Source organism: Narcine bancroftii, chromosome 2, assembly GCF_036971445.1.
Source record: "Narcine bancroftii isolate sNarBan1 chromosome 2, sNarBan1.hap1, whole genome shotgun sequence".
NCBI classification, from domain to species: Eukaryota; Metazoa; Chordata; class Chondrichthyes; order Torpediniformes; family Narcinidae; genus Narcine; species Narcine bancroftii.
The window spans coordinates 36823084-36845600 of record NC_091470.1 but is presented as its reverse complement, the minus strand read 5'-3'; the positions used below and the strand labels follow the sequence as shown (position 1 = coordinate 36845600).

At 43.7% G+C, this 22517-nt stretch overlaps 1 protein-coding gene and 1 long non-coding RNA gene across 7 annotated transcripts in view; one reads left to right on the top strand and one right to left on the bottom strand.

The window, feature by feature from the left end:
• The window catches only part of LOC138753383 (uncharacterized), a 43550-nt gene extending 41689 nt beyond the window's left edge, over positions 1–1861 (bottom strand). The window contains exon 1 of one of the 3 annotated variants that reach the window (XR_011351147.1): positions 890–1861. This is a non-coding gene — a long non-coding RNA (uncharacterized lncRNA). Of the gene's footprint in view, positions 1–261 lie in introns of all 3 variants that reach the window. The other 2 variants (XR_011351146.1, XR_011351145.1) reach the window with 2 other exon arrangements.
• Positions 1028–22517, top strand: part of pcnx4 (pecanex 4) — a 36577-nt gene continuing 15087 nt past the window's right edge. The window contains exons 1-6 of one of the 4 annotated variants that reach the window (XM_069916307.1): positions 1028–1141; positions 1457–1544; positions 1648–1815; positions 11819–11880; positions 16623–17363; positions 18891–19067. In XM_069916307.1, coding sequence (XP_069772408.1) covers positions 16675–17363; positions 18891–19067 — 866 coding nt within the window. In that variant the 5' untranslated portion in view covers positions 1028–1141; positions 1457–1544; positions 1648–1815; positions 11819–11880; positions 16623–16674. The remainder of the gene's footprint in view (positions 1142–1456; positions 1545–1647; positions 1816–11818; positions 11881–16622; positions 17364–18890; positions 19068–22517) is intronic. The other 3 variants (XM_069916306.1, XM_069916308.1, XM_069916305.1) reach the window with 3 other exon arrangements.

Genomic DNA, 22517 nt, shown 5'->3' with positions numbered 1-22517 from the left:
CCATCAGATAAAATCATTGCATTAATGAAATGAATAACAAATGGTTCCAGTAGTCCAATTGTGTACAGCAGTATCCACTAAATCAAAATATTTATTGCATACGTTGGCTAAGAAGCTTTTAATTTGAATTTGAAAGTTCATTCAACACTGTCAAAATGTGTAATGGGCATAAACAACTTAATTGACTCATTCCTAAAGATATTTTAAAAGAGGGATTAATTGAAATGCTACAGATGAAAAGGTAATGTTTTAACTGCTCACATTAATTTTGGTGATCAGCATCTGAGAACATTCCACTTGCGCACGCACCACCATAGGAGATGTCCCACTTGCGCCCACACCTCCTCCCTAAGCACCATTCTGGGTCCCAAACAGTCCTTCCAAGTGATGCAACATTTCACTTGTAATTCTGCAGAGGTCATCTTCTGCATCCAGTGCTCCCACTGTGGTCTCCTCCATATTGGAGAGACTGGACACAGATTGGGAGATCACTATGTTGAGCACCTCAGCTCTGTCCGCCACAATAGTGTGGATCTCTCAGTGGCCACCCGTTTCAACTCTCCATCCCATTCCCTTGCCGACATGTCTGCCCATGATCTCATCTACTGCCAGATTGAGACGACACGCAAATTGTTGGAATAACACCTCATCTTCTGACTAGATGGATGGCATTAATAGCGACTTCTCTGGCTTTTGTTGTCTCTCCATTCCTTGTTTCCTTTTGCACAGACATGATCAAAATTCTACCTAGTCCCTTATCATATCCAATTAGCACCTTTTGTTGGTCTGGATTCTTCCTCCATTCTTTGAATTCTGAGACTTTCTAATATAAACTTTCTTGAAGAAGGGCCCAGGCTAGGAACATTGGCAATAGATCTTTGTCTCTTACAGATGCTGAAAAGACCAGCTGAGTTCCTCCAGCACCTCAGTGTTTCAGTCGACACGGTGGTCCGGTCACAGAATGGCATCGCCTTCTTCACGGGGCTCCCCCGCGGACGTCACGACTCCTCGGGTGAGAGGTCAGGCGCATGCGTCGATGCCGCGGTTCGCAGAGGAGGCGCGCCATGGCCGTCAGCGGGTCGGAATGGCGACTGGCTCCGAAATGCCATTTGGCGTCCAGCACTGGAAGTGAAGAACGTCGGTGGGTTCAAGGGCACGGGCTGGATCAAGTAAAAGCCACAGGGGCGGTCACGGACCCATTTGTTGGGGGATGACAGTCTGCGGATCCTGCCGGGGGAGAGGATGCGTGTGGCCGGGGGCCGGGCGGGGGCCGGGCCGGGGGCCGGGCCGGGCTCCGGGCTCCTGGACGGCGTGGAACTCTACCGACGCTGCCTGCCTGCGGTTGCTATGGGCTGTGAAATGCATGTTAGGCGGTCACGTGATTAGAACTATGATGTTAGCAACTGCCTGCAACCTCGGTGTAACTTATTTGTTTGAAATTTGCCAATTTTTACAGGCGCCAGGGCGATAGGAGCGTCAATATTGTGACTGAATCCACATGATTAGAATTTATAAGGAGTCCACGCCGTTTTGATAGATTACCCGTAAGTTTGAAGGCGATTATTCTTCTTTAAAATTAGTTTAAACACTTCTCCTTGGAATGGCACAGCAATTGTTAACAAGTGTTGCGATTAATGTTCATTGTAGGTTTGATCGTGGCTCGGCCTTTTGGCCAAATTCAAGGGTAATCATCCATTGGGAGCAGATTGCACGCCGCAATGTAACATGAAGTTTCCCGGGATATTTTCCCGTGAACCGGCAGTGTGAAAAGGTCTGCCCGGGAATTTAAAACGGGTCCTAGGGACGCAGATCCTGGTAATTTTCCTAGACCACCCTCTCCCTGCAATGTGAAAAGGCAAATAAATGGCCAAGCAGAGGTAGCCTTGTGACATCAACGCTTGCGGGCTGCGTCACGAAGATGATTTAAATGAAAAGATTCATACCTCCTGCCAACAGCGGGCTGCTTGGGCACGTCGCGACGGCAGCACAGTGCAGCATGAATGGCCGTCCTTGTTAACCATCATCCCTCACGTAGATGGAAATGCTCTGTATTCCAGCTGGGTGAGGGATTATGGGAAGTGAAGTTGGCCATTCATCCTGTGTTGTTCTGCTGTCACGATGTAGTGAAATGACCCCAAAGCACAGGGGAGTGGGATGGGTGGGTGATCGACTGACAGACGATTTTGGAGGGGGGGGGAGAGACTTGCTCTTACTCCTGTGAGTGCATAACGTGTCATCAGTTGGGGGAAGGACCTCCCCCTCAAATTTCCAGGGAGGTCAAATTCCTGGGAATTGGGGCTGCGGTATGAAAGGCCTGGGAGGTCCTGCATTTCTGGGAATTTCATTGGGTCCATGTAGGGTCACTGCTTGCCTACGGTGTGAAAACGGCTACGGAGACACATGAGCTCCAAGAAAGAAGTTGTCCATTCCTCCCTCCCCACCAATCGTCACCTTGGTACCTACCCCTGTGAATGCAGGAAATGCAGGAGATACTCCACTTGGGTCCACACCTCCCTCCCCAGTTATTCCAAGTGAAGCAACATTTCAATTGTGAATATGCAGGGGTCATCCAGAGCTCCTATTGTGGTCTCCTCTACATTAGAGATAAGGCACAGTTTTGGAGATTGCTTTGTTGAACACCTCTGTTCTGTCCACCACAAGAGCATGGATCTCCCAGTGGCCAGCTATTTTAATTCTCCATCTCATTCCCTTTCTGACATATCTGTCCATGGTCTCGTACACTGCCAGACTGAGACCACTGGCAAATCGGGAGGAAGGACATCTCGTCTTCCGTCTGTACCTGCCAATCAGATGGCATTAAAATCGGCTTCTCTGGCTTTCATTTACACACACCCCCCCCCCCCCCCCACTTCTTCCCCCTCACTTTTCCCCAGCTCTGTCTCTCTCTTTTCCCTGTCTCCTTTCACCATTCAAAATCAATTCTCACCTCTCATCATATCCAATTACTATCTTTTCTTGGTCTGGACTCCTCCCTCAGCCAGTGCTGATTCTATTCTGACGTTTCCTGTTTTGTTTTTTTATTTGTTTATTCTTTCCCCTTCCTTGAAGGGCTCAGGCTCAAACCGTCAGCAATATATATTCATCTCCAATGGATGCTGTAAGACCAACTGAGTTCCTCCATTATTTTGGTGTGTTTTTACTACAATCACAACATGTACAACTTTTCACGTTTCATCAAGAAGGAAGAGCAAAGAAGAGAAATACAATTTGTCTGGTGTGAGCTGGCCTGCTGTTGCAATGGCAAGCCTATGCTAATTGAAGGAACAATCAACGTACTTTCCAGCATTACTTTCCAACAATCAATGTCCACCTCCACCATTCTCATGGCAGCAAACTCCTCGGGAGGGCGAAGAGTCGGAACACTGTCAGGGTGATAGTGAAGGACATTTGCAAAGCCTCTCCATTTTCCTGTGAGCTTTGTCAGGAAGGGGTTAATGGACTGCTGCAAATTTGAGGCAAAGGATGTCTAACAGTCACTTCGATGTGTACTCTAGGATTTCCAGAAGGAAAATGTGGCTCCACTCTCTCTATTCAAGGGAATTGTGGTCAGAGTCACAGACGTCACGCTGATGTTCTTCTCCGATGATGGTCTCCTTCGCACCTCACGTCACCAATAGGACGACCAGAATATGAATGCAGTTGCTGATCCCAGAGATGTAGGGGAACTGAAGAAGGAGCAAGCTTGGTAGAGAACTGTGAAAATGTTTTTTTTGACTCCCCAATGAACAGGTGGGAAGTGACAAAGAAGAACATCAAGAGGTTCTTTATCCTCAGAGGTTTTGCTGAGCAAGACAGGCAGAGGGAACTGAGTCAACTCCAGACTGACCTGCAGCAGCTGAGAAGAGTGGATGTGAGAGAGGAATTCCCAAGAGATGAAGAGCTGGCAAACCACGCAATTTGCCTCAAAGTCCTCCAAGTTTATCTTTCAATACACAATCCGCACAGTTGAACAGGATTGGACATGTTCACACTTCTTCCAAAAGGCTCACAGTGTGATCCACAGCTTTAAGGAAGAGGACAACTCAGTCATATTCTCATGGACGAGCATGCAGAGGACCAGCAGGTTCTTTTATGCCGAACAGCTACAGACAGAATGGCCTCCCAGAATTTCCTGTCCTCTATCACGGAGGTCTTGGATGACATTAAACAGAACCAGCCAATTACCCATGGGAAGTTGATGCACTCCATCCATTCTTTTGGATTGCATATGATATCCAGAAGTGACGGTTTTCCAGCTGGGTGAGTGCTAATCTGCTATACAACAGCAGCATATCAGACTCCATGAGAACAGGAGAAGGAGGATATCAGGAATTGGAGAAACATATCATTGATAAATGTTGACAGCAAAATCTTGTCCAAAGCCATTGCCATCAGGTCAAGTCTGTCCTGGGATAGGTGATCCACCCAGACCAAACCTGGGTAGGAATATCTAACAGCCTCTCACTGCTCAGAGATTCCATAGCTTAAGCATGGGGGGTGGACACCTTCCTGATCAACTTAGCCAGAAGCGTTTCCACCTGATATCGCACAAGTATGTGATGGACATTCTCTCCAAAATGGACTTTGACAAGAGAATCCAAAATTAGATTAAACTGCACCACGTGAACATCAATAACGCATTCTGAATCAGTGGATGGAAAACCGGTAGCTTTCCCATTAAGTCCGGAGTCGGGCAGGGTTGCACTCTTTCCCCAGTTTTATTTGTGTGCTGCATGGAACCCTTTGCTGAATCTGTCAGGAAGAATGAGGGCTTAAGAGGACTGAGGTTGCCAGGCAGTGGAGGCACCTGGGAAAAGTTTTCCTGTCAATGGATGGCATTGCTATCTTCTGTTCAGACACATGATTGGCCAGCAGACTGAACAGGATCTGTGGCCATTTTGAGTCTGCATTGGGTGCCAGGGTAAACTGGAAGAAAAGTGAGGCCATGCTCTTCAATAACTGGTCTAACCAATCCACCATCCCCTTCACAGTCAGATCTGACTACCTAAAGGTGTTGGGGATCTGGTTTGGAGAGGCCAAGGAATGCAGCAAAAAAAATTTATCAGAGCAGATTGCAAGGTCCACCAGAGATTTTGTCTTTGAACACAGCGCTTCCTCTCAATAACTGGGAAGAACGTGGTCCTCGGGTGAAAAGTTCTGCTGTACGTGGTGCGAGAGTGGCCCATCCTCTACCCTGGCGGTCTTCCAGTTTATATGGGGATCCAAGATGGAGAGGGTCTGAAGGGTTGCCTTGTATAAGTCCCCAAACAATGGGGACAAGGGCATGTCCAATGTAGCTTTCCCCTTGATGGCCACCTTCGTGTGCAGCTGCATCAGGCTTTGCATGGAACTAAAGTATGAGGGCACTAAGTGTCTCAATGTGCTGAAGTTCTTTCTGTCTCAGGTGATGTTACCTGGCCACATTGTCATGCAAATATTCCAGTCAGCTGGACTTTGCCATACCAGCTATCCTTCATGGAAAAGTTTTTTCACACAAACACCTTTGACCATAAGGCCATTAGGCAGTGGTCTTCTCTCCTGAGAGAAGAGGATTTGATGGACTGTCCAGGTCATCTGGTGGAATGCTTTATTACCATGGCTCTCAAATGTACAGAAGGGCTTGGCCTGGTGAGAGGGTCCATCCTGGTCAAATCCTTCCTGTACAATTGGAACATCACTCACAATGCACTTTGTCCCTGAGATGAATGTTGTGGAGTGGAGATGGTCGTCCACGTCACGCTGCTGCTGGGAATGAACTGTGACAAGGACCCTTGCATCTTTTGCCACGCACTCTTAGCAAATATACTTTCTGCAAAGAGGTAAAGCTAAAAGGTAAAGGTTCCATTATTGTCACTAATAATGACATTTAGAATGTAACATTCATGAAATTCTTTATAACTTTTGTCCCGGAGACTCACAGAACTGCTGAAAGACCATCAACCTGATGGTCTGCCTGAAACCTGCTGGTCCTTAACTAGTGATCCATCGTAGACACTCAACATTTCCTCAGTTGTCAGGAAGATGCAACAGCGACTGCACTTCCTGAGAAGACTGAAGTGGGCAAGGTGTGCTGGTTGCTGCAGAGAAATGGATTGGAGGTCAATCCACAGGACCATAATAGTGGCAGAGATGATCAATGAAGTCTTCCTTCTCCTTCCCCCTCCCCATCAATGTGATCTACCAGTATCCCTGTATGAAGAGGGCACACAAAATTATTGAGAACCCCTTCCACAGTGCACGTAAATTTCAGCTGCTCCCCTTGGGGAAAAAAATACAGCAGTATTAGAGGTAGCATTACCAGGCTGAGGAACAGCTTCTCACGAGCAATGAGACTGCTGAATGATCAAAAGTAATGTTCACACTAATGATCCAAGACTTTCCTATTCATGAAATTTATCTATTCATATGTATGGATGAATCCTTGTCCTGATTATGTATTGTTTGTATATGTGTTGATGGCTGGTTGTATATCTGCATGTTTTGACCTGAGAATGCTGTTTCATAGGGTTGTACCTGTACAATCCGATGACAATAAACGAGCACACAGAGATATCGATGCGATAATACTGCTGACTGGCACATTCCAGGCTGCAGGGGTATGTGCTGAGAGATACACTGAGGCTTGGCGCAGTCAGTGCCAGGGCACTGTGGGGAAGGATCACAGTCTAGAGTCATTCTGTTACCTGGCATGAAGGGGCTAAAAATGAGGGGAATCCCCTCAAACAATAGAGCCGGGAGTGACGACAAGGTGCCACAGTGTTGGCAATGATGCTAAATAGAAATGATTGTAACAATGTGCAATGATGGAACTATATGTATATGAAACTGGATGTGAAGAAACTTTGAATGGTTTTCATTTTGTTAATAATTTGTTGTGAATTTTAAAAAAAAGTTAATAAAATGGTTAAAACGTTCATTGTGGGTTATGAGATTTGGGAAATATTAATATCTCAGTATTGAGGAAGAATTGGATCTTGTTCGTCATCGATCCTTGAAGGTTAGATGTGCTTTTATTTTAAAAATTGTAAATGCAATCCAGGAATCTACAGGGTACATAGTGGGTGGCTAAGTTATTGGAGAGGATTCAAGTAAACAGGATCTTTTGCATTTAGAAAGGTAAGAACCGATTGGGGATTGTCAGCATTGTTTTGTGGATGGAAATTATCTCACAAATTTGACTGAGTGTTTTCAAGAAGTAACTAAGAGCATTGATGAGGGCAGGGCAGTAAAAGTTGTCTTCATGGACTATTGGCAAAGTCCTGCATGGTAGGCTTATCCAAGAGGTCAGATTGCATGGGATCCAGGAATTGTGTTACTTGTAGAAAACATGGTGGTATGGAGGGTTGTTACTCAAATGGAAGCTCTGTGACCAGTGGCACAGATATTGGTGATAGGTGCATTATTTTTTGCCATCTATATTAACAACTTGGATTACAATGCAGCGGATGACTCCAAAATAGTAAAGAAGATTATCTAAGATCACAGCAAGATAAACTGGGAAAGTGGCCAAGGAATGGTACATGGAATTTAACTGTCATGTGTGAAGTTTTGAACTTTGAGAGGTCAGATGTTGAATGGTTGGAAAATGGTGAGTGTTGTACAATGAAGGACCTGTGGATAGAAGTATATAATTCTTTCAAAGTGGTGATCCAGGTAGACAGAGTGGTAAAAAAGATATTTGGCATACTTGCTTTCATTGGTTTGGAAAATGAGCACAGGAGCAGGAATGTCATGTTACAACTGTACAAGATACTGTTGAGGCTGCGCTTGGAATATTGGGTTCAGTTTTTGTCTCAGCTATAGGAAAGATATTAAGCTTGAAAAACTGTAGAAAATATTCATGGGAATGTTACTGAGACTGCTTGACTTGAATTAGGAGATGGGGCTGGATAAGATGAGACCACTCCCTGGTACATATGAAGCTAAAGGGGTGGGGGGGGGGAGGGTGCATGGCATGGCGGGAGCTCAATGTGATTTGTAAAGTCATAGTAAATAGTTGTGTTTTTTTTATCTAAAACTAGAGGGCATTGATTTAAAGGGGACCTGAAGGGTGCCTTCTTCCCAAAGAGGTTGGTGCCTGTAAGCTTCCAGGGAAGTGGTTGAAGTGAGGACAATTGTAACATTCAAAAGATATTAAGACAGGTGTATGGATACTGTGGGGGGGGGGGGGGGGGCGGGGGGAATCTACCAGGGACAAGTTGAGGTGGTGGTTACGTATCTGGCTGAGAGGCTGGCTCTGGCTCATAGGGAAGGGGGAAGAAGAGGAGAACTATGGTAATTGAGGATTCATTGGTTAGGAGAGCAGATGGGAAGTTCTGTGAAAAAGATTGAGGCTCCTGGATGGTATGTTGCCTCCCAGGTGCCAGGGTCAGGCACATCTCTGATCAAGTTTATAGCATTCTGGAGGGCGCGGGCGAGCATTTGGATGTTGTGGTCCTCGTGTGGTCCAACGATATGTATAAGAGTACGGATGGTCCTGAAGGGAGAATATAGGGAGTTAGGAAAGAAGTCAAGGGTAGTAATCTCGAGATTGCTGCCTGTGCGTTGCGCCAGAGGGTAAGATCAGGAAGTTGTGGCAAATGAATGCATGGCTGAAGAATTGGTGCAGTGGGATGGGGGTGGGGGGGGGGGGGGGGTGGGCGGGATTCAAATTTGTGGATCATTGGGATCTCTTTTGGGGAAGGTCTGACCTGTACAAAAAAGACGGGCTGCACCTGAACTGGAGGGGGACCAATTTCATAGTGGGCAGGTTTGCTAGAGCTGTTGGGGAGGGTTTAAACTAGTTTGGTGTGGGGGGGGTGGATCAGAATGTGAGTGTAGAGATTAGAGTAGAAGGACAAAAGCATGATGCTATGTGGTCTGAGTTGGTGAGGAAGGACAGGCATGGGACAAAACATAAAGGTAGCCAGTTAGGGAGTTTGAAATGCATCTATTTCAATGCTAGGAGTATTAGGAATAAAGGGGATGAACTTAGAGCATGGATCAGTAAGTGGAACTACAATGTTGTGACCGTTACTGAAACTTGGCTGGAGAATTGGCAGGATTGGCTCATGGAGGTACCAAGGTTTAGGTGTTTTAAAAAGAAAAGGATGGGAGGTAGAAAAGTGAGGGGGGGGGGGGGGAAATAGTATTACTGGACAGGGGAAGGTATCACAGCTATAGAAAGGGAGGACACTGGAAAGTCCACTGAGTTAGTGTGGTGGAAATAAGAAATGGGAAGGGAGTTATCATTGTGCTGGGAGTAGTCTATAGACCCCCAAATAGCCCTCATACACTGAGGAGCAGATAAGTAGGCAGATTTTTGGAATGGTGTGGGAAATGCAGAGTTGTACTTGTGGGTGATTTCAACTTCCCTAATATTGACAGGTACCTCCTGACCGCAAGAGGGATAGATGGGGCTGAATTTGCAAGGATTACAAGTATGTAGACTGGCTGACGAGAGGAGAGGCCACACTGGATCTGGTTCTGGGGAATGAACCTGGTCAGGTGGTGGACTTCTCAGTGGGAGAGCATTTTGGTGAGAGTGACTTCAACTTCCTTAGATTCAACATAGTTACAGAAAAGGATAAAAACAGTCAAACTGAGAATGTGCTTAACTGGGGAAGGGCTAATTATGAAAGGATAAGGCTGAAACTCGTAAGAATAAATTGGAAATGGATGTTTAAAAGTGAAAGCACAGAAGTAAAATTAGGGTCCACGTGCAGGATTCAAGATAGGTTTGACCCACTGGGATAAGGAAAAGATGGTTAGGAAAAGGGAACTGTGGCTGATGAAATAGGTCAGGCAACTAGTCAAGAGGAAGAAGGAAGCACAGGGAAAACAGGACGGGCTCATGAGAAGTATATGGTAGCCAGGAAGGAGCTTAAGAAAGGACTTGGGAAAGCTTGCAAGGGGCATGAGAAGGCCTTGGCATGTAGAGTTAAGGAGAACCCCAAGGCATTCTATGAGAATGAGAAGAACAGAAGGATGACAAGATTGAAGATGGGGCTACTAATAGATGAGGGACACAATGTGCCTGGAGGCAGAGGAGATTGGGGAGGTCGTAAATGAATACTTTACATCATTATTCACGAGAAAAAGACCTTGATCATAGTGAAGTTTGAAATTGAACAGGCCTGTGTGCTGGACAGTGTGGAGATTAAGGAAGTTGTTGGAACTTCTTTAAAAACATCAAGATTGATAAATCCCCGGGGCTGGACATGATATACCCCCAGCTGCTGTGGGAAGTTAGAGAAGAGATAGCTGTGGCAGTACCTATGATTTTTGAGTCCTCTTTGGCCACAGGGGAGGTGCTGGAGGATTGGAGAATGGCAAATGTAGTCCCCTTGTTTAAAAAAGGTAATAGGGATAATCCTGGGAATTATAGATCAGTGAGTCTTGCATCAGTGGTGTGCAAACTAATGGAGAGGATTCTTAAGGATAGGATCTATGAGCATTTGGAGAAGTGCAATCTACTCAAGGTTAGTCAGCATGGGTTTGTGAAGGGAAAGTCGTGCCTCATGAGTCTAATTGAGTTTTTTGAGGAGGTAGCAGAATAAATTGATGAAGGTAGGGCAGTAGATGGATTATTGCAAGGCATTTGACAAGGTTTCCTCTGAGAGACTCATCCTGAAAGTTATGAGGAACGAGATCAGTGGAACCTTGGCTGTGAGAATAAAAAAATTTCTTGTAGGAAGAAAGAAGAGTAGTAGTAATGGAAGGAAAGTATTCTGTCTGGAACCCAGTTACTAGTGGAGTGCTGCAAGGATCTGTTCTGGGACCCCTGCTCTTTTATAAAAAACCTGGATGAAGAGGTGGAAGGATGGGTCAGTCAGTTTGCAGATGACATGAAGGTTGTAAGAGTTGTGGATGTAGCTGAAGGTTGTTGAAAATTACAAGTGGATATAGACAGGATGTAGAGATGGAGAGAAAAGTGGCAGATGGTGATGCATTTTGGAAGGACAAACCATAAGGCTGAGTACAGGTCAAAAGGTCTATTACTTAAGAGTGTGGATGAACAGAGGGACCTTGAGGTTCAAATCCATACCTCTCTCAAGTTCGGCACACAGTTTGATAGGATAGTTAAGAAGGCCAATGGGATGCTGGGGTTCATTAAAAAGGGGGACTTGCATTCAGGAGGAGAGAGGTCATGTTGCAACTCTACAAATCTTTGGTAAGATCACACTTGGTGGATTGTGTTCAGTTCTGGTCACCTTATAGAAAGGATGTGGAAGCAATGGAGAGGGTGCAGAGAAAACTTACCAGGATGTTGCCTGGATTTGGAAATCAGTCTTATGAGGCAAGGTTAACAGAGCTGGGACTTTTCTCTTTGGAGTGTATAAGGATGAGAGGAGATGATAGAGGTCCACAAGATTATGAGAGGCATGGATAAGATGATCAGCCAGCATGTTTCCCAGGGCAGGATTATCAAATAGCAGAATTATCAAATACCAGAGAACATGTGTGTAAAGAAGGGAGGGAAGTTTAAGGGAGACATCGGGGGTAAGTTTTTTGGGTTTTTTTTTACAGAGTTGTGGGTGCCTGAAATACCTTGCCAGGGATGGTGGTGGAGACTGAAACATTGGAGACATCTAAGAAGATTCTTAACCACGTGGATGAAAGAAAAATAGAGGGTTATGGGGTATGGAGGGTTTAGTACTTTTCTTAAGGAAGGAATATATGGGTCGATACAACATAGAGGGCTAAAGATCCTGTACTATGTTGTATTGTTCTATATTCTATGAATGGTTTAGAGGGATGTGTGCAGCTTGGTTAGCATGGACAAGTTGGGCCAGAGCTGTTTTCTGTGCTGTAAAACTTTTCTGACACTCAATTTCAGTTCTGAACTGGCTGGTGAGATGAATGTGGGACCCACAAGCACTACCAGAAATCTGACCGAAGGTAAATTAAGTGGTTGGTCATTTAAGAAATCTCATAGATGCTATATTATAAAGAAGACCTCTGATAATGATTAATGGGTCTGCCATTTAGCCTCAGGGAAGCCATAACCAGATCTTCCTCAATCACCTCTTCCCAGTCGCAGGTTTCTGCTCCTCAAATCAGTTTTGATTCGATCCATCTAAATGCAAATATACTTAACCTTCCTTGAATAGATACCCCAAGAGAATCGTAGGAAGTGGCATCAACCACTATACATGGTCATTATGGACTTCACAAATACTTTTTACTCTTAACCATTCAGAGGTACTGCGGAGCATCCAAAATTGATACTTGCAAATATTCATCTTCACCTTGTGACGCAGTTAGTGGAGTGTGCCTCACAACACCAGAGCCCCAAGGTCAGGATTGAACCTAGGTGCTCCCTATATAAAATTTGTATGTTCTCCAAATGATCTACATTTTATTCATGTGCTCTGAGGCAAACTGACAATTGCCCACATCTTAAGAACCACTTCAGCGATTAAAATTCACCATCAAATTCCATGAAAGAAAGGAATGTGATGCTTAATGTCTGAACTTGTTTTGCAAAATGTTCCTTGCTTGGGAAGATATTGAAGAGACACACACAAGATGATATTTAGAATATGTGATAACCAGTTTGTATGATTTTTATTACATGCTCTGATTTCACTATTGAATAACTCTTTCTTTGGCTTGGCTTCGCTGACGAAGATTTATGGAGGGGGTAAAAAGTCCACGTCAGCTGCAGGCTCGTTTGTGGCTGACCAGTCCGATGCGGGACAGGCAGACACGATTGCAGCGGTTGCAAGGGAAAATTGGTTGGTTGGGGTTGGGTGTTGGGTTTTTCCTCCTTTGCCTTTTGTCAGTGAGGTGGGCTCTGCGGTCTTCTTCAAAGGAGGCTGCTGCCCGCCAAACTGTGAGGCGCCAAAATACACGGTTTGAGGCGTTATCAGCCCACTGGCGGTGGTCAATGTGGCAGGCACCAAGAGATTTCTTTAGGCAGTCCTTGTACCTTTTCTTTGGTGCACCTCTGTCACGGTGGCCAGTGGAGAGCTCGCCATATAATACGATCTTGGGAAGGCGATGGTCCTCCATTCTGGAGACGTGACCCATCCAGCGCAGCTGGATCTTCAGCAGCGTGGACTCGATGCTGTCGACCTCTGCCATCTCGAGTACCTCGACGTTAGGGGTGTGAGCACTCCAATGGATGTTGAGGATGGAGCGGAGACAACGCTGGTGGAAGCGTTCTAGGAGCCGTAGGTGGTGCCGGTAGAGGACCCATGATTCGGAGCCGAACAGGAGTGTGGGTATGACAACGGCTCTGTATACGCTTATCTTTGTGAGGTTTTTCAGTTAGTTGTTTTTCCAGACTCTTTTGTGTAGTCTTCCAAAGGCGCTATTTGCCTTGGCGAGTCTGTTGTCTATCTCATTGTCGATCCTTGCATCTGATGAAATGGTGCAGCCGAGATAGGTAAACTGGTTGACCGTTTTGAGTTTTGTGTGCCCGATGGAGATGTGGGGGGGCTGGTAGTCATGGTGGGGAGCTGGCTGATGGAGGACCTCAGTTTTCTTCAGGCTGACTTCCAGGCCAAACATTTTGGCAGTTTCCGCAAAGCAGGACGTCAAGCGCTGAAGAGCTGGCTCTGAATGGGCAACTAAAGCGGCATCATCTGCAAAGAGTAGTTCACGGACAAGTTTCTCTTGTGTCTTGGTGTGAGCTTGCAGGCGCCTCAGATTGAAGAGACTGCCATCCGTGCGGTACCGGATGTAAACAGCGTCTTCATTGTTGGGGTCTTTCATGGCTTGGTTCAGCATCATGCTGAAGAAGATTGAAAAGAGGGTTGGTGCGAGAACACAGCCTTGCTTCACGCCATTGTTAATGGAGAAGGGTTCAGAGAGCTCATTGCTGTATCTGACCCGACCTTGTTGGTTTTCGTGCAGTTGGATAATCATGTTGAGGAACTTTGGGGGGCATCCGATGCGCTCTAGTATTTGCCAAAGCCCTTTCCTGCTCACGGTGTCGAAGGCTTTGGTGAGGTCAACAAAGGTGATGTAGAGTCCTTTGTTTTGTTCTCTGCACTTTTCTTGGAGCTGTCTGAGGGCAAAGACCATGTCAGTGGTTCCTCTGTTTGCGCGAAAGCCGCACTGTGATTCTGGGAGAATATTCTCAGCGACACTAGGTATTATTCTATTTAGTAGAATCCTAGCGAAGATTTTGCCTGCAATGGAGAGCAACGTGATTCCCCTGTAGTTTGAGCAGTCTGATTTCTCGCCTTTGTTTTTGTACAGGGTGATGATGGTGGCATCACGAAGATCCTGAGGCAGTTTACCTTGGTCCCAACAAAGCTTGAAAAACTCATGCAGTTTGGCATGCAGAGTTTTGCCGCCAGCCTTCCAGACTTCTGGGGGGATTCCATCCATACCTGCTGCTTTGCCACTTTTCAGTTGTTCGATTGCCTTATATGTCTCATCCAGGGTGGGAACCTCATCCAGCTCTAGCCTTAGGGGCTGTTGAGGGAGCTGGAGCAGGGCGGAATCTTGGACTGAGCGGTTGGTACTGAAAAGAGATTGGAAGTGTTCTGACCATCGGTTGAGGATGGAGATCTTGTCGCTGAGGAGGACTTTGCCGTCTGAGCTGCGCAGCGGGCTTTGGACTTGGGTTGAGGGGCCGTACACAGCCTTTAGAGCCTCGTAGAAACCCCTGAAGTCGCCAATGTCCGCGCTGAGCTGTGTTCGTTTGGCGAGGCTAGTCCACCACTCATTTTGGATCTCCCGGAGTTTGCGCTGAAGATGGCTGCATGCGCGACGGAAGGCTTGTTTCTTCTCTGGACAGGACGGCTTTGTAAGGTGAGCCTGGTGGGCAGCTCACTTCTTTGCCAGCAGCTCCTGGATTTCCTGGCTGTTTTCGTCAAACCAGTCCTTGTTTTTCCTGGAGGAGAAGCCCAGTACCTCTTCAGTGGATTGCAGTATGGTAGTCTTCAACTGATCCCAGAGGGTTTCAGGGGACGGGTCCGTGAGGCGGGTTGCAACGTCGAGCTTTGCTTTGAGGTTTGCCTGGAAGTTTCCTCTCGCTTCGTCTGACTGCAGTTTTCCAACATTGAACCTCTTTCTGGGGGCTTTATTGTTCCTGGGCTTTGGCTTGAAGTGAAGGTTGAGCTTGCAGCGAACCAGCCGGTGGTCAGTGTGGCATTCCGCGCTAGGCATGACCCTGGTGTGGAGCACATCTTGTTTGTCACTTTCTCGCACCAGGATATAGTCCAGGAGGTGCCAGTGTTTGGATCGGGGATGCATCCAGGTGGTCTTAAGGCTGTCCCTCTGCTGAAAAAGGGTGTTTGTAATGACAAGCCGCTGTTCTGCGCAGAGCTCCAACAGGAGGCGCCCATTGTCGTTGCACTTGCCGACGCCATGCTTGCCCAGGATTCCTGGCCAGGTTTCTGAGTCTTTGCCGACACGAGCGTTGAAGTCGCCCAGGATGACAACCTTGTCGGCTAGATAACATGCATAAGTCCATTTGGATCCATGAGGTTCATTACAGAAATAACTGCATTTCCTATCAATTCAAATTTATAAATTTCTACCAATTTTTTTAACTGTCCAGAGTGGTTGGTCATTAGAAAGTATCCTTAATACGTTCTGAGACATTGAATGATTCTAAATGACAGTACAGATGTATCCAATTTTGCCAGAAGGATTGAATCAACTCTTGACTTAAGATGAGTACAAATAATTTTAATCATGCCCCTTTTATTCTCTTCCCTGAATGTTTGGGGAAATGTCAAAAAAATTGAGTTAAATAGGAAAATAGGGAGATGCTGGGGTCAAATACAATATACAAAAGTACTGGAGAGACTCTGGATGTGTAGCATCCTTAAGAAGTGAAAGGTAACCAATGTTTCAGATCTGAGTCTTTTGTCAGGAAACTTTGGTTACCAAGAAAATTATGGTTTTGGAGCATCTCACTATTACAAATGCTTTTTAGAAAGCTAGAGTAAAAGTCATTTTTATAATTTTGTAAATATCAGGAAAACTTATCATTCTGGGAAAAGGGGGAATTTAAAATAAATTAATTAAATTCTGTATTTTAAACTGATTTTGTAAAAGGGAAAACATTTGTAGCTGGGATAAAGCTTTTGAATCATGAAACACAGTTGGCTTAGTGATTAGCGCAACGTCATTACAACGCCAGCATTCAGGACCGGGGTTTGTCTCCAGCGCTTAAGGAGTTTGTTTTCCCCACGGGGGCTCCAGTTTCCTCCCACTGTTCAAAACATACCAGGGATTGTACGGTACTGAATGTTTAAAATTTTTTAAAAACAAGCACCGACTTAAGTTCTTTAAAATGGTGTGGTTAGGGAGGTTCAATTTAACTTTGTCAATTGTGTTATCACTCTTGAAATTCTCTATGCTGCCAGTGGCTGAATAGATTTGGTTTTTGATTACAAATGAATTACAATAAACAAACCTGCTTTGCAGGTCTTGCTACCCATGACGTGATATATCTTGCTTCTGTGTACAAGTTTAGTCAATTGAGTAGTTGGTAATCAAATGTGGTGAGCTCCTACAGTTAGTTATACTGCTGAATATAAAACTTCGCAAAAATCACATTAATCCTCATTGGCAACTGCTATATCTAAAGTATATAATTTTTGTAAGAATTGTTTAAGTAGCTCTTCTAAAGTTGGTTGTCTAGATAATGTACTGTTAAATTCTGACATTTCTAGGCAAAGAAACACAATGGAAATACTGACGATGTAAAAATTCGACAAAATCAGGATGGGTCCAGATGTCCCTCTACTGAATGACTACAAACAAGAATTTTTTTGGAAAAGGTTTCCACAGACGGTACTCGGAGGTCCACGATTCAAACTTGGATACTGTGCTCCACCTTATATTTATGTTAACCAAATCATCTTATTCCTGATACCATGGGTTTTTGGTGGTATAGGAACTGTTCTTTACCAGTTAAGCACATTAGAAGATTACTGGGCATCAATCCTTGCTGCAGGCTTGATGCTGCTGGCAGCTTTCATTATACAAGGCTTGAATCTGTGGGTAAGATGGAAGAGTGTGGCTGTTGAAACATTCACTTCGGAAAATACTTTGACAGATGAAGATGAATTTGATTTTTCAAGCTGTGCTGGGTCTGAAACAGTAAAATTCATCATACCTGGAAAAAAATATTTGGTCAATACAGTTTTTCATTCCATTCTAGCTGGAGCTCTATGTGGCCTTGGAACATGGTATTTATTGCCTAACAGATTAATGATAATGTATGTCAACACAGGAGCAACTGCTGTGCTTTTTGTTTTTGGTTGGGTGACAGTGTGCATTGGAGAATATTCATTAATAATAAATACTGCTGTAGAGACTGCTACATTCCAACCACAAGATACATATGAAATTAATGCACTTACAAGACCCCTTTATATTTTTGCCTTTGTTGCAGTGGACCTTGCATACAGGTATATAATTTTTAAGTCTCTAACATGGTTATTTTGTGAGAAGTTAGTTTGAGCATTAGGATTCAATAAAATGGTTAACCATTCTGATTTTAAGGTCTAAAGCTGTTAATGTTGTGTGAGATGTAACCACTTGCTGTACCTCACGAATTAACGTATCAGCTACATCTAAATTACTTTAACGGAAATAGTTAGAAAACAGCATGACCGTCAGAGTTAGTGTAGCGGTTAGTGCAACACAACGCTGTAAAAGCACCAGCGATCTAAGTTCTAATTTGCCGCTTTGTAAGGAGTTTGTATGTTTTCCCTGTGACTACATGGGTTTCCTCCAGGTGCTCCTATTCCCTCCCACGTTCGAAAGATGTATGGGGTTAGTTAGCTAATAGGTCACATGGTAGTATTTAGGCAGTGTGGGCTCAAAAGGCCTGTTACTGTGCTGTATCTAAAAAAAAATAAAGTTAATTAAATTAAAATGCAAAAATTACATTTAGATAATAAAGAAATGATCTGTGTTCTTAGAACTACATTTGAGAACATTAACGGATTGTGTTGTTTTTAGAAGTAGAATAATCTGAACAGAAATTAAAAACTTCATCTAAGTTTCTGTTCATCAATGTTTTTGTGTTTTTAAGGAATGTTTGCATTTTTACATTCCGTCTTCATTTTTTTTTACAATTGTGAAAGAGAAACTCATCAGTCAACAGGCCCTTCAGTTCAACTTGTCCATGCCAACTAAGCTAGTCCCCTTCGCCTGCCTTCTGACATTCCCTCTAAAACTTGCCTATTCATGTACCTGTCTAAATGCCTTTTTAAAAATCACAATTATCCTGATCCCAACCACTTCCTCTGGCATCTTGATCCACATATCCATCACCCTCTGGTGAAGATGTTTCTGCTTTTAGATCTATTCTCCTCTCACCTTAAATCAATATCCTCTAATTTTAGATTCCCCTATGATTATGACCCTATCTATGCCCCGCATGATTTTATACACAACTTTAAGGTTCTTCCTTCCCCCCACCCAAACCCTCAGCCTCCTGTGTTCCAGGCCAGTCTTGGTTACACTTCTGTGAATCTTTTCTACACCGTTCCAATTTTAATTATATCTTTCCTTTACCAGCATCCTTGTATTGAGCTGCCACTCCTGTTCCTCTATTCAGCCATGTTTTAGTTTGACTGTACTAGTCCAATGAACTGAGTCATAACCAAAATTCAAGCACATTGCCTGTTTTAATAGTAAAAATAAAGCATTCAAGTCTCTCACTTTCCACACTCTTTGACTTGGCCCTGCTTGTCATTTCTATCTAACTTAATTAGAAGTTGCTTATGCCACTAATCTCTCAATGAGAGATTGATTTATTTTTGTGAATTTAAATCTCTCCCATTGAGAGATTTATGGCATAAGCAATTTCTAATGATTAATTCTGAATAAATCTATACTTGGATGTTGCATTTGGATTAAAGAGATATAATAGCTGTAATATTGTTGTGGAAATTTTGGGATTAATGTTTCACTTTTTTTTCCTTCAGGTTTACAGTAAGTTCAATACTGCTTCAAACAGTTCAGATTTTGCACATTATTTTTGTATTTTTGCCTATTCTTTGGGCAGTTGGTATTTTGCCTCCTGTGGATGCACTTGTCTTATGGGTTCTTGAGCAACTCTTGGAATTTGTGTTTGGAGGTTCACCCATGGCAACCAATCTAAGGTAGGATTTAAAGTCTTCATGAAAGAAACAAGATGATATCTTCCTTTGCTGCTTTCATCCTGTAGTGAAAAAAAAAATTAGTATGTTTTGTAATGGCCATTTGATACTTGTTTACTTTCAGCATTATTGGCTGCTGAACAACCTCAATTTACAAAATCAATCCGTCTTGTGTTGATTTTTTTTGTCATGTGTCTGCACCATTAAGGTACTATTTTTATTTCTAATTGTCTCTCCCACCCTCATTACTGAAAGTATTAAGTTTCTGAGTTATTGCCAAAACCATATCAGAGCCACTTCATTGATTTAATCAGACATTCTTGTGAGTCTTTACTGTGAATGCCAGTGGACTATTTATTCAAATAACATCACAACCACTTGTGACAATGTCAGAAAGGTCATGGGCAGGATGGTGAATTAGTATTATTAGTAGTTTTCTGTTCTCAAACCCAGTGATGCAGAAGCTAAATTGAAGAATCTTCTGCCATATTAGCTGACAGGACAAATAATCTTTACAGTTCATCAGTTTATTTACCAATCTCTGTGGCTGCAAATAACAAAAAGCTGCAAATATTGGAAATCTGAAATTAAAAAAACCCAACTCAAAACATTTAGCAGGTCATGGAATATCTATGGAAAGAGGTCGAGAAAATGAAACAAGATGACCTCTTTCTCAATTGTCATACAGTATTTTGCTTTTAAAACCTCCTGTTTCAATTTATTTGATTTGGGGGAAAAGGCTTGAATTTTTTCGGACGGTGCATTATCACTCCAGTGAAGGGCTCAGGTCTGAAACACCAACTTCCTATTAGATTTCCCTGGATGCTGCATGATCTGCTAAGAAGCTCCAGCACGTTTTAATTATTGAGTGGATTTAGAAAGAAAATGAGTGGAAAAAGGAAGGGAAAAATTAAATATGGCTTCACTTTTTTTTAAATATCCAGTAAACAAAAAAATCTGCAGATGATGGGATCAAGTGCCGTATACAAAAGTGCTGGAGAAACTCAGCAGGCCACACATGAAAAGCAAAATGCAGTGAACGTGATTATGAATGATGTGAATTTTAGAACTGACAAAAAAAATTCTGTAAATTTTAAAACAATTTTTTTTAGTTGAGTTTTCCTAGCTATGTAGCAGAGCTTCACTGGTAAGTCTGTAAGATGAATTAAGTGATTTGGAGTTAGCCATTGTGGTCAGAGCCTGACTTCAGCTACACGCTGCAGAGGTGATTATTTTCGGTTGGAATTGTTGCTGGATGTTTGGGCATCTGTATGAGGATGGGTTGAGTAGGATGTTTTCTGGCACATTTAGAAGATGAGCAGGATGGATGGGGAATGGATTTACTAGCTACTACAAGGCTGCGGGCATCTTCTGCCAGGTGAGAATGGGGCATTTTTGCATGCCTTTCCCCCCCCCCCCCCCCACCCCACGTCGAAGCACAACAGTTGGTCGGGTGGAGCAGAACTGGAAACGACCGAGCAGGCTCACTCTTGAAGTCAGTGAGGTAAACTGGTAGCTGGCTCCTCCTGCGCCTGCTTGTTCTCCTGTCGCTGCCTCTTCTACGATCCTCTCTCATACAGTTATTGTTAATTTCTGACTTAGTGGGAAAAAATATGGTGACAAACATGCCTCAGGAACAGAACCTGTTGGATTACTTGAAACTGCATTTGTAAAATGACTCCAAAATTGACCAGTTACCACTGTGTAAACTTGGTAATAAAGTCTCCAAATACTTGGCCAATTGTAAGGTTAGATTTTTAAGTTAAATGTGGGAAATCTAAAACAAGAATACTAAAAGTATGTTTGTAATTAAACTTATTGATCTCTGTTTTGAATGCAGTCAATGAATAAGCTCCATAATCACAAGATAAAGGAACATTCGGTCCCTCAAGTCTGCTCCATAACTCCACCTGAGCTAAACTGTTTTCACATTTAGTTCCCATTCATGGCCTTTTTCCATATCCTTTGATACCCTGACTAATTAGATACCTATCAATCTCCTCCTTAAACTCTCCCAATGATCAGGCCTCCACAGCTGTATGTGGCAACGAATTCCACAAATCCAAGACTCTCTGGCCAAATAATTTCTCCTCCTCTGTTTTAAATGAGTTCCTTCTAATTCTAAGACTGTGCCCTCTTGTCCTGGATTCACCCACCAAGAGAAACATCTTATTTGCATCTGCTCTGTCCAATCCTTTCAGCATTCGAAATGTTTCTAAGATCCCCTCTCATTCTTTTATACTCCAATGAATACAGTCCAAGAGCCAATAAACGTTCCTCATATGTTAGTTCTTACATTCCAAGAATTATCCTGGTAAATCTTCTCTGTACTCTTTCCAACATCATTACATTCCTTCTAGGATAAGGGGACCAAAACTGCACACAGCACTCCAAATGAAGTCTCACCAGAGCCTCATCAACACCTCTTCACTCTTGTACATTATTCCTCTTGAAATGAATGACAACAAAGCATTTGCTTTCTTTTCTGCTGATCTAACCTGGTGGTTAGCCTTTAAGGAGGTTATCCTGCATGAGGACTCTGTCTCATTGCACTTCCAAATTTTGAATTTTCTCCCCATTCAAATAATAATCTGTTTATTTCCTCTTCCAAAATGTACGACCATGTATTTATTTTGTGCAAATCCCCTAGTTAGGGAATTCCAAAGGCTTACTGAGAAAATTGCTCTTAATTTCAGTCTTAAATAAGTTGCTCCTTCCATTTTGAGACTGGCCCCTTGTCCTGTTCTTGTTTGTAATCCTCCAAATATTTTTTTTTAATGTACTTGGGAGTATATAACCTACAGCCTATGCCTGGGCTTTTGTTGGCTATGTTGAGCAATCCATGCTACAAGCCTAGACAGGCAAGGCCCTTCAACTCTTCCTCCGTTACATCAATGACTACTTTGGTGCTGCCTTGTGCAGCCACGATGAGCTTGTTGACTTCATCCACTTTGCTGCCAAGTTCAACCCTGACCATAAATTTACGTGGTCCAACTCTAGCAACACTTTCCCTTTCCTCGATCTCTTTGTCTCCATCTCGGGAAACAAACTCTCAACAGACATCAGCAAACCCATCAACTCTCATAGCTACCTTGACTACATCGTTCCCTGTCCCCTGTAAGGATTCCATTCTCTCAATTCCTCCGCTTCCATTGCATCTGCACCCAGAACGAGGACTTCCATGCCAGATCATCAGAGATGTCCTCCTCCTTCAAACAATGTGACTTTCCTTCTACCACCATCAACTCAGTGCTCACTCGCATATCCTCTATTACACACACATCTGCCTTGGCCCTCTCTGCTGCCACATGCAACAAGGACAGGATTCCTCTCGTCTTCATCTACCATCCCTCTAGCCTCAGATCCAGTACGTCTTCCTCTGCCATTTCCATCACCTACATGATCCCACCACTGGACACTTATTCCCCTCTCAGCCTAACACAGGCACTGCTA